A 12635-nucleotide genomic window follows, 5' to 3' on the forward strand; every position below is an offset into this window, starting at 1 on the left:
AGACGTCAGTAGTCAGGAGGTGGATTTATGAAAGATTAACCTAATTTCTTTGCAGATAAACGTGGGCCATTAACGAGGAATTGCCAGCTGTAATTACCTTGTAACATAAAAGCCACTGCTGTTGGTAGTGTCAGTAGCTTTGTAATCAGTATTATGGCTGTAGTAGTCATTTTAGAAGTAGCAGTAGCAGCAGTTAGCAGTGGTGGAAAGTAACTAACCATATCTACTCAAGTACTGTACCTAAGTACAATTTTGGGCACTTGTGCTATACTTTAGTAATTCCATTTGATCTACTTTATACTTCTTCTCCACTTCATTTCAGAAGAAAACGTAATATTTTTTATATGACGCAAGTACTATAAAAAAGTACAGTTATTTGATAAATGTAGTTACTTTACAGATTCTGATTTTTAATACAAAACATTATCAATTAATAAGATATTATTAATTATTATAGATTAAGCTACACAACTGTATGTAAAGTAATCAAAATTTGCTCCACCTTTACCAGCTGCAGCACTAACGTGATACGAACATTAATCCAATCCAATAATATAACATACATTATTCTTAAATGGGCCATAATGCATAATGAGTACTTTTTCGTTTTGTACTTTAAGTATATTTTGATGCTAATACTTTTGTCTTTTTACTTGAGTAACATTTTGAATGCAGGACTTTTACTTGTAACAAAGTAAAGTGGTATCAACACTTTTACTTAAGTAAATTATCTGAATGCCTCTTCCACCACAACATTGTTGCTGACACACTGTTCAGTTATGTATTGTCGTTATGTCACTGTAGATAATAGTGGCCAATTATTACTTTTTTAGTGGAGGCTGTGTTTGTATTCATCGGACAGAAAAACAACAGAGTGAGATGAGAATAGTTACTCAGTCAGATTAGAGCTCTTCTATAAAGGCAACAGGAGGTTTAAATAGCACCAATCATTGCGTAATGCCAAGAATAGTTTACCAAGAACAATCTGGTTTAACAACAACAGGTAAACACAACTTTACTTAAATATATGAGGAATAATTATCTGACAAACAAACAAGTGCAAAACATTGTCACTTTTCAATGTTATAATGTTTTCACTGATATTAATCTATAATTGTACAACCAAACTGTTATTATGATATGCTGACTCACTATCAGGTCTCAGCCTTGACAGGGGAACAGTGAATGGTTCTATTTTTATCAGCAATTTCAACACAATACGTCACATTTTAAAATAAAAGACTCTCACAAATAAATACACATGCACACAGTTTGACAAGATATAAAATGAAGAATGAATTTGGCTTGACTCAGGATCGAGAGATGTAAAGTGCTGTGGTCCCAGCAATTCCCTGGCAAAATCCTTGTAGCTGTGGGAAAAGGTTTCAATGCTGGAGTCTTTGCAGGTCAGCCTGCTGCTTTCATCAGGCTACAACCAGGCCCCCAGAGTGTCCTTTAGGCTCCTCAAAAAGCACAAGACTGCCAGCTGAGGGGTGACCTACAAGGTGTCAGCTCACATTTCCAGAAACCATTGCAGCAACCATGTTTAGGCCAGTGCACTGCTGTTGGTACCATCAAAACAGATGGTCACACTGGAGCAAAGTGTTCCTTACAAGGATCAGAGTATGTGCATTTGGAGAACAATTACATGGATGTATACCATGGATGTCCCATGTGTATATTAGAGTATACTTTATTGGAAAGTTATAATGTACCCTTAACGCCTATGCTTTGGAAGTTGTAAAAAGCATGTGCTGGACAGAATGTGAATGAGCGATAATTACTTCTGTTACATGTTTAGATGTTGTTTGCAGTCAACGTCTTCATTAAAGGACATCAAGGCAGAGTAGAGTCCTCTCTTTTCCCATCTTTTTCTTCTTCCTTCTGAAGGTCTTCATCTGTCTATCTGTCACAAAAGGTGACGGGTCACTGCAATGAAAATCAGAACCACAGCACAGCTTGAGCTATAAGCAGCAGTCACGATCATGAACATTTTAAGGTAGTGCTTCAGCTAATTTTAGATAGTATGATGTGTTTTTAAAGCTCTGTGCATGGTTGAACAGTGATATTAAACTCTACTCAAGGTGATTGATAGTGAGGTGAGGCCCCAGTTCTGCCTTGTGACTCTCTGGACTCACATGCCCTCACCATAGCCGCGTGCACAAATTGGAAGCAGATCAACTTAAGAGTGAATCCTAAAAACTCACAAACCCAAAGCTGCATGGATTTCTTTTAAGAATGTCTCAATATATGTTGGTTTAGAAAATGTGTCCTGCAATTTTCACTGTTTTTATTAGATTTTTGGATGAACAAATCGTTGCGCTTTGGCAACCATACAGCAGCTTCTCACAGTAGCTTGGCTGCAGGAAAACAACAACAACAACAAAAACAACAACAACAAACTTGGGACTATTGTCAGTTAAGGGGAAAGTTAATTCCATGAACTGGGACTCAAGGGTTTGACTTCCAATCTGTCTGCTAGCTCAAAGGACTGTCTATTTTTAGTTGGTTCAGGGAGGGGAAGGGGGAGAGAGGGAGAAAAGGAAAACAAGAGAAGGTCCAAACAGACGTGCACAGCAGAAAACTCTCATTAGACCTACAATTTTACAAATTCTTAAATTTATATTTGAGAGAAGCGTGAGCTGAAAACACTAATCTGCATTTATTGTGTTACTGAGCACTCCACTACATGTGAGACCACATATTTCTCTTATAATCATCAGCCCATGGGAAGGGTGAGGAGACTGGAGGAGGGGGGCAGCACCTCTTCTTTACTCTGGAAAAAGGAGTCAAGTGGATGAAGAGGAGGAGGAGGAGGAGAAGAAGGAGGACGTGAGGCTCGTCTCCTCTCTCTCTAAGAGCATTAACTGTAGAGTGTTCTGGTGGTGACAGGGCTGTCAGGGTCAGATGGCTGCCCAGCCTGATTAGACCAGCTCACAGCAGATCCTCAGCCCGGCACACTGCACTGCAACAGCAAGGTAGAGCCACAATCTGGTACACACACAGTACACCGCAGCGGTTACTGACACGCCAGGAGGGACAGGGAGAGGTGGATAGTTCAGTCTTTTAGTGGGACAGAGCTACAGGTTGTTGCAGAGAGACTTAATTTTCTGCCGCCAGACATTTCAGCTTCTAGTGGCAGAAAAAGACTAAAAGCAGGTGGACTTTGCTGTGGCAAAGAGGCAGAAGACCTGTCTGGGCTTAGTCTGTGGTTGGAGATGACATTGAAGAGCAGGTAAGGACAAACACCAAATTGATAATATCTTTGTTTTGCTGCTGTTACTTCCAGGATCATAATCAAATATTATTTTGGAAGGAGCGTGGCGCCCTTCTACAACAAGTTTTGTAACTTTTGTGGAAGGTAGAGGCAATTACAAAGAAATTCCATATAAATGAATTTCCACAGTAGTGTTACAGGAGATAGCAATCAAGCTAATCATATTTCCTCACTGGAACTGGCTGAGGGCAGGAAAACACACAGTATACTCGCGTCGGAAACTTGTATCCACAAAAATTTGATGTGTCATTGAATCAGCTGCTAGTATAGAAACAGCTATAAATACAGCTGCAGCGTATTCTGTGTCTACAGGGGTTTACTATAACAGGCAGTCAGCTGGTTGTCTGTCAGCACTCACACTGTTGTAGAACTGTGGCTGCTTCTGCAGGACTTCGGTGTAACTGCCAGTCAGTGTTTTGTGGATTTCCGTGTTCTGCAGCCAAGCTGTCCACTGGGGTAAGAGGAGAGGCTGTATACTGCAGGCCTTCAGGAACAACTCAAATTTATGAATTTAGCACAATTCAGAGTGACTCGTGATTGGAGCTGTCACAGACAACCTCCTCTAAGTGGAAGGCACTACACTACAGGTTAATGTGCTGCAGGATTTATCCTGTTTGAGGCTACAACCAACCCTGCCTTGTTGTTGTCTTTACTACTAACCTCCAAGCTCACTGTGTCTCATTCAGCCTCACATTGCAGGTACTGTAGAAAGGTTTGCAACCTATAACGGCAGCTCTAAAATCCATTTTTAACTCCTTTGGGTCCTGACCCAGCCCGTGACAGGGAAGCAGCCAGACCACAAACTGGGGTCGCACCTGTTTTTACAAACTAAACTGAGCTCTAAGGTAACAGGGGAGATCAGCTTTACAGTTTTAATTGGAATTACTGCTACCGTCTAGCCATTTCCCTCACACTTCTTTATGCTTTTGGATGTTGTTTTTATATTAAGTCGCTTTAGATGTCAGCAAAATGTCCGAGGTAAGTTGTACTAGTACTTGTGAGGAATTAGTATTCACATTTGTTTTATGTTTTGATGTTTTATAGCTTGTTTATACCTATTGTGTCTCTCAGTTTCAGTGAATTCATTGCTTTGTCTTGAGTATTACAGAGCCATCTGTCATGTTACTTTGTGTGATACAAATTAGTTTTTATTGTAATAGTCTCAGTTTTAATTTGGTTGTGCTAGTGTTACATGAAATTAAATTAAATCTTCTTTTTACACTTTGAATTGACTGGATGGGAAATGATTGACCTCTATCCTGATTAGCGGTAACACAGAATAAATTCCTAATTATAGATCGTCAACAACCTGGAATACACTACACTCTTCTGGAAGAGTTAGTGAGTAAGTCGGCATGTGATTATGAAGAGAGAGAGAGTGTGTGTGTGTATTGTCAGAGCTGAGGTGAAGAGGTGACCACAGATTATTATTATAAGTACCTCTGGACTTCCCCTGTTGTTTATCTGAATGTTTGGGCATGAGTAAGAGGATGGTTACATCTTTGACCACCATGATATTTATCTGACAGATGTGAATTTCCCAAAAATATACTGAACTAAGCATATCCTGTTGCTGGAGTTTAACCCAATGTCTTTAACATCAGAGCACATAGAGAAATGAGCTATTAAACACAAATTCATAACACAACATTATCTTGGCTAAATAGGCCCTAACTTTAAGTTGTTATGATCAAGCTAAATAATAAAACATCTATGTAATAAAACAGTATGTTTGCATGACAAGATATTCCGTATTTTTAGTAGTGATGTGACATACATTATAGATGCAACCAAAGAACTCAACAAATATATATTGATGAATGAAGCTTACTGGCCAGCAACCACTTTTCAATCCGAGGCCAATATGTGTAATTTAAAATGGCAAATGTTGGCAGCCCTAGTCTACCTCAAGTAGCAAGTGAGCTAACCTTCCTTTTTAAACCTTCCCTTTTATTTTATTTTACAGTTTGTACTCCAATATGTGGTCTTTTGTTTCAATCTGAGCAACTGCCCTCATATTCATGACTCCTCTACACTTACAATCCTCTTGGAGTACATTAAATATAACTCCAGTTTTCAGACTTTTTTCCTTTAGGCCAAATTTAATTTAGTTGATGTTGTGCAGGCTAATCTAATAACATTTTCCATATTTTGTGAGCCACATCATGTATTAGATTTTCTAGCTCCTGCTGCATCTGTCATCTTTTTCCCAGCTTTCTTGTCCATTCATGCAAGTAGGGACACTTTTGTAGTTCAGAAAGTGCATGAGGTGATTGAGTGTGTACGTGTGTATGTGTGTGTATGCATTTGTCTTGAATATATGGTATTCGGCAGCAGTTGGCATTTAAAAATAATTTAAAATTATTACAAGGATCATGTGTGTGTTTGTGTGTTTATTTATGTATGTCAGCAAATCAGTTGCCCTGCTGTTGGCCTCCACATTACAGATGAAGGCTTTCAATATAGTTTGCCATACACTATGGGGTGATTTTGCAGATACTGTACAATGCTGGAACACTGGAACAAATGCTAAATTGTTGAAATTTTTTTTTTGTACCTTCACTACTGTTTATTATTATTATTATTTAAAGAGTTAATTTTCTTCATTTGTTCTTTAGAATCGCTGGTTGATGGAGTTTGTGCGAAGGAGTGGTGACTACTGCCATGCCCAACACATTTAGACTCTATCTGAGATGAAGCTGCACCATGCAGTTCTGCGGCCCTGAAACCTGAAAGACCATTGGCCTTTGCCCTCTGAACCAGCCATCTCATGGGGTAACAAGTGGAGCCTTGGCACTGAAAGCTAACTGGAGAGAGAAGGAAAGAGAAAGCTACTGAGAGACAAAGAGAGAAAAGGACCTGACAATCAGAGAGATAAAAACAGAACAGAGAGAGAGAGAGAGCTGACCTTCCTGGACTATAGGATACAATCAACTGATGGGGTAAAACGATACTACAACACAACGGGACCTCAGGATTGGGAAAATACCTTAAACTGCTATAAACAGTCTCCAAATAGGAAGTTCCACAAGGGACAGGAAGACTGGAGACACCTGGAAACCTGATCTACCACAGAGCAGCTAACTGCTACAGCTGGAACTAAAGGTGAGGGGTGACTCGTCACCAGATCTTGGCTAAATATAGTGATGCCATAACACTTTTCAACTACAGCACTTGACTAGCGTCACACATGTGACTGGGTATTACAGGATTCTGTGGAGTTTTTTTAGTGTGGCCAGTATGAGCTGAAACCAACTTTTGATTTGCCTTTCCAGGGATGTAAGATTTTTTACAATGGCAGATAAATTTATGTTTTTATATCCCAGGCCTCGTGTTTAAATACATCACTATTTTCCCCATTTTCACTGGTATTTCATGTCCTTTAGAAGTTGTGACAGTTATAACACAGGTGAAATTCCCTTATTTGAAATCAGAAAACAATGCACTGACAGAGCACATCTGGCACCCTGCTTACATTGTCATAACAGAAAACATCAGTATTTGTACCAGTGCCATTGCTGCTGGTAAGGGCATTGACCAGATGTGCCTCTCCTGTGTTCTTGAGAAGTGTAAACCTGTTGCTACAAAACTTCTGTAGTGCATGGTATACAGTGTTATAAATAAGCAGTTCTGGCTATGACAAGTTCTTCAGCCAGACGGTTATGCCCAACCTGCTGGCTTAGTTTATTCACATTTACTGTGTTGCCTTCCTCGTTTGTTTACTCACATGTGAGGACTTGTACCACCCAGATAGATCAGCACTCTAAATTAAAATAGTGGCTGTGTGTGCTATGGGGAATGTAAGGCATCCCTTAATTAAGATGCCAGTCAACAAGAGACACTCGAAAGATCTGCACCATTGATAGTTACAATTCTTTCATATTTGTTTTTGTTTACATCCAATAGTGTATCAAGTGCAGTATAAATGTTTTTTAATCATAAGATGCGTGTGCGATTAGTGATAGATACATCACCTGCATTTTGTTTTTTACAGAATGTTTCTATAAAATTCTCTTTGCAAAGGCACACAGGTGTTTTCAGTTATTCTGGTAAATTAGGTTGACCATGCCAGAGAGCTATGAAAGGAATTAGAGGAGGTCAAAACCCAATGTAGAAAGTGATAGAGGTGTGATTTGTCCCCCTTACCAAGTGTAATCAAAGAGTGAGCGAGACGTCAGTCAATTACAGTCTGTAAACACCTGTGCGGGTGTAGGGCCTTTAACTGTATTACGGTCTCTCTTTGAACACGGTTTTCCTATTACTAGATTTGCTTGTTTTTACTCAAATTCAAATTAGCTTTATTGGCATGAATGTATAGCAACAATATTGCCAAAGCTATATATAAAGTACACATACGTACTGTATATTTCATGACACTTATATAAACAGACTGTAAATATGTGACCTTGTGATGGGTTTTGAGATGTCTTAAGATTGTTACAGGTTTAGTTGCATTTAAGAACATTTCAAAAAGCCGCAGTAATGCAGCCTAGAGGAGTCAAACTGTGTGGCTAGGTTTCACATCAGACATTTTGACTTGTCAGAGTAGGAAAAACACACTGTAATGTTACTATTAACATTAAGAAGGACTCTGTATTCAAGTATCCCAGTAAGCTGTGGCAGTGTGGCAGTAAATGGAATTTAGCCATCATTAATTTTCTTGTATTCACATGTGTTTTTCCTACTGTGACATGTCAAAGGGTCTGCATATTGGTGTCATAAGTACAGTAGATGATAGTAATACTTATTGGGCTAGGGTTGTGATAAATCCGTAACGTGTACATGCATGTGTGTGTAGTAAAAAGCCTTTTAACTTTGAGGTAACTGAGAAAAATAGTTAAAGCCCTTCCCCGACTTCATGTGGTGTCTTTTTAAAAAAAAATTATAAGCGAAAAGATCTTAAAAGGTGCACCAAATGTGGCTCAAAAGTATTTGACATAATTTTTCATTATATGAAGCCAATCATGACATTATTGTTTATGGGCTTATGACTAATGACTAACTGCTCACACATAAAGGTCAAAGTTCATCCTGGGATGTCAAAGGTCACACTGGCCGCCATGAACCGTCCAGCTCCAGTGGAACTGTGCCATAAGAACATGAGATTCCTTATCACACACAACCCCACTGACAGCACACTCGGCTCCTTCATAGAGGTAAGAAACGTGTGTGTTGTCAGACCACCATCAGTGAAATTTTTTTGTTTTCCTTTGCTGATTACTAATAGACATTTGAACTGAATTGCATTGATGCACTTGTGTTTTGGCGTATTTGTGAAAAACATCTCCTACCACTGTTGCCCTTTCAGGACCTGAAGCGCTTCGGTGCCACCACAGTTGTTCGAGTCTGTGATGTCACCTATGATAAAACATCATTGGAGAAAGATGGCATCAATGTGGTGGTGAGCACGCACTAAACATGCATGTACACACACACTCAGCTTATGATAAAATACAGAAGTACAGTAACTGTTCTGCTTTTCTTTTTAGGATTGGCCGTTTGATGACGGAGCCCCGCCCCCCAGTAAGCTGGTTGATGATTGGTTGAGTCTGCTGAAAAAGAAGTTTCAGGAGGATCCAGGATGCTGCGTGGCTGTTCACTGTGTGGCTGGACTGGGGAGGTGAGCGATCCACCAAATTATAACAATAACAAAACAAAAACAATCATACATCTCACACAATCTGAACTGAATCGAAGAGAGAGAGAGGGAGTCACACAGACAAACACATACAGGGCACCAGAGATTAATGCAGAGAAAGCTGAAAAATTATGAAATATAAGACATCACACAGTAAGACAACACTGGTATCACTAGTATAAAACTAGGTCAGACTGGTTGGATTACAGTCACACCACAGTTTTGTGGCTCTAAAAGATGATGCCTTTTGCTTTAATGGCATTGACATTTCTACACCTACAGATTCTAGTAGGCTAATGAGAGATAAAGAGACCAAAACAGTTGCTGTAACCTTTCTAAACAGCACTGAAACTTTTTTTAAATTATAAAGATACAAAGTGATTATTTTTACTCAGACATCAGACTCAACACATGACTCTGTGTGTTTATGCACACAGGGCCCCTGTGCTGGTTGCTCTGGCTCTGATAGAGAGCGGGATGAAGTATGAAGATGCTATTCAACTCATCAGGCAGTAAGTACATTTATACTTTACATCCTTATCATGGAGAAACAGAAATAACAGCAGTATATTACAAAAACCTGGAACAACTGAAGCACAGTGTTTAATTTTAATATTTACATTCACATTTACTCACTTGGCAGATACCTTTATCTAAAGCGACTTGCGTTTGAGGAACAACATACAAGCATTGTATGTAACATCCTGTACACAAGAAAGCTTTGTTTAATGTGTAAAATGCTTAACATGGTTCAGGAATAAATCTGTACACCACAAGCTGTGTTTTATAGAGAGAATGTATATGTTTTCTCCATTTCCCTCCTCTCTTCCACCTTTCCTTTATTTTCTGTCATTCTCTTCAATCATGACTGCTGTTGTAAACTGTTAAAGCACTTTAAATAAACAGGAGTAAAACACCCAGTAGAGTGAGTGGAGGAAGGCTAACTTGCTCAAGGATTAAACTTTCTTTCTTTGGTGCCATCTGGTGGTGGTATCAAAGAAGACAATGTCTGTCACAGCTGTCACATGTGTGGTGCCAAATGAAAAGCACATGCAGAGCAATAAATGAACAAAATTATAGGGATCCTTTTTATTATGTAAGAGAATGCATTATGAGTTTCCTCATGTCCCATGAGTCTATACCAAGCACAGAATGAATACACAGATGAAGAGATTAGATAGAGTGCTATTTTACAGTCAATATATACAGAGATACAGAAAAGACCATTTTAAACTTTCATGCCATTGGCTTCCTCCATACAGCGTTTGTCTTTGTGTGTGTTTCAGGAAGCGTCGTGGAGCCATCAACAGTAAACAGCTAACCTACCTGGAGAAATATCGATCCAAGCAGAGGCTCCGCTTCAAAGACTCTCACACACACAAGAACAAATGTTGCACCATGTGAACGCACACACAAAGACACACATAAAGACACTCAAACATACTGTACCCTTCAACAAATGCTCTCAGGAATCCAGCCATACAAGCCTTGTGTCACTGAAACACTATATTCAGTGACACAAGGCTTGCACACTAAAAACTAAAAAAACACTCAAATATATATTGGGCTTCATTGGGCCTGAGAACTTTTTAAAATGTTTTTAAAGCTATTTTATTAGAACATAGCTTGTTTCCCTTATTTGTAATGTATTCTGGTCTTAAATAGTATTTTATTGGTATATCTGCTCCATGGTTTACTGTGAAGAAAGGTGGCGAAGATGGGCGAGGGAGAGAAATACAATTAAAAAGTTAGGGTTTGTAGAGGCACATCTGCTTTATTAGATAGTTCTGGAAAAGACACAGGGGTTTAGGTCAGGGATAATGTGTTGAGGATTATGAATCACCTTCAAATTTTCAACAAAATAAATCCATAGTATGCAACTATGAGGACACCTAGACAGATTTGGTGTAGGACTGATTTATGATGACATATACCTGATGTATAAACCTGAAATCATATCGGATATTTTGTGTATTTACATTGTTTTGTACAGATGTTCAATGTGTTTCTTTCTTCAACTTTAACTTCGCCATAATCACAGTATAAAATTACATGAAGAGTGTTATTTGCGATTGTTGTATTGCATGAAAAATCTTTAGGCACTTTAAAAATAAAATTTTTAGAATAAATCTTGAACACTGAAACACAGAACTAAAATAATATTGGTAGTGTTTTCACTGTAAATTAGTATTAATATTCAAAGTTGACCCTCTCTTTTAAATTATTCCGGCTGTTTCTCTGAAGCCTATTACTGGAAATATAAGGGCTCATTTTCAGCTTCTAAAATGCTAGATGAAGCATTTTGGTAAACATATCGCCTTCATTTGGTTTTGTCACAGCCACTGTTTTAATATGACTTCATTGTGATTAGGTTACGTGTTTACATATCAGCGTGTGCATTACATTATTCTCTGTTTACTGAAACCCACAGAAGGAAACATCAAGCCAGGTTTAGAGTACTCACATGTATTATAAAAAAGAAAATGTTAATAATTTTTCAGTTACATTATTACACATTCTAAAATGAGAGAGAGATGTAAACTAGTTGTAAATAATATTTAATGAGGTATCGTTATTTATCACTTTCATTCTCCTAGAGGCCAGGTTGAACTACTCCCATTCATTGACAACAACAACAAAAAATCATTGTGGTTATTACAAATAAATTGTTGTTGTTCCTGTGTCAGGGAGGTATTTTCATTTTATCAGCAATTTATGACACAAAATTTTAATCCAATATATAGATAAATTGAGATGTTTGTCTAATCCTAGCACATATATTTTTGTGCATCATGACTTTTAGAATAGGCTAGAGTACATATATATATTTTATTGTGGAGTGGCGTTTACTTATTTGTATTGTTTCTGAATGATGCATTTAACCAACTGCTTCTGACACATTTTTCATTCAAAATTGATTGTTTTGGTGATGATAGAGAATGCACTTTAGTAGGTTGCATATGATAGTCTCCTCATCGTCTATGAAAAAACATGGTCAGCCTGAACTGATGTCATGAACAACAATTTGTGAGAAAGAAATAATATCAGAAGGTGTAGAATTAAAATAATGTAGGAAGAAGTAGAGATTTAGAGAGGATCAGCTATCTTTACATGAAAGTTTAACTTTTTTTTTAAAGAAACTGGCTGCAGTTTATTTGTTTATATTGTGTGTGCGTGTGTTTCTTTGAATATGCGTGTGTGCTTGGTAGTCTTTAGCTATTATTAATCACTGGGACTGGCCTGAGCTGACACTTTTTTATGTAAAAACAAATACTGTAAATGTCTGTATGTTTGTAAATTCTTGCATTGTTTAATAAAGGCTTTGTCATTGTCCCCATATTTTAATAGTTGTTCATCAATCTGTCTGTCAGTTTTACAGTGTCTATATAAATCCCTGTTTTGCTGACTTACTAGGTTCCATTCTACTGGGAAAAAAACAGAACAGAACAAAACAAAAATTGCCAAACATTTATTTATATTAATTGATTGCAAAACCTTTCTTAAATTCCTGTACCTCATTCATTTGTATTTAAATGGTTGTTTCTTCACCACATCAAGGTTTGATTGTGCACTCATCAACATTTAACCTGTGCTGACCATCTAACTATGAGGCAGGGCTCTCAAGTTTTATCAAAAAATTTAGAGTGAGATAATGCGTGTTAGAGGAGGAGCCACTCAAATATTTGCAGCAGCCCCAGCCAATTCTCTCAAGCTTTTACT

General features: G+C 38.0%; 1 protein-coding gene across 5 annotated transcripts; it reads left to right on the forward strand.

Moving 5' to 3' along the window:
* The first annotated feature begins 2604 nt into the window (after positions 1–2604).
* LOC119897856 (protein tyrosine phosphatase type IVA 3-like) lies at positions 2605–12254 on the forward strand. 5 transcript variants are annotated; one of them, XM_038711862.1, is made up of 7 exons: positions 2620–3235; positions 5896–6382; positions 8296–8433; positions 8586–8678; positions 8767–8897; positions 9353–9427; positions 10202–12254. In XM_038711862.1, exons 3-7 carry the CDS (start codon positions 8314–8316, stop codon positions 10317–10319), a joined length of 537 nt encoding a protein of 178 aa, XP_038567790.1. In that variant the 5' UTR covers positions 2620–3235; positions 5896–6382; positions 8296–8313; the 3' UTR covers positions 10320–12254. The 5 variants fall into 5 exon arrangements, with proteins under 5 accessions (XP_038567795.1, XP_038567790.1, XP_038567791.1 ...); XM_038711863.1 differs by having other exon boundaries at positions 2620–2978; XM_038711864.1 differs by lacking the exon at positions 2620–3235 and adding an exon at positions 3618–3733.
* Positions 12255–12635: the final 381 nt, after the last annotated feature.

The sequence above is a fragment of the Micropterus salmoides genome, unplaced genomic scaffold, assembly GCF_014851395.1.
Source record: "Micropterus salmoides isolate LMB-PRFRI ecotype aquatic unplaced genomic scaffold, ASM1485139v1 Ms_hic_scaffold_11, whole genome shotgun sequence".
NCBI classification, from domain to species: domain Eukaryota; kingdom Metazoa; phylum Chordata; class Actinopteri; order Centrarchiformes; family Centrarchidae; genus Micropterus; species Micropterus salmoides.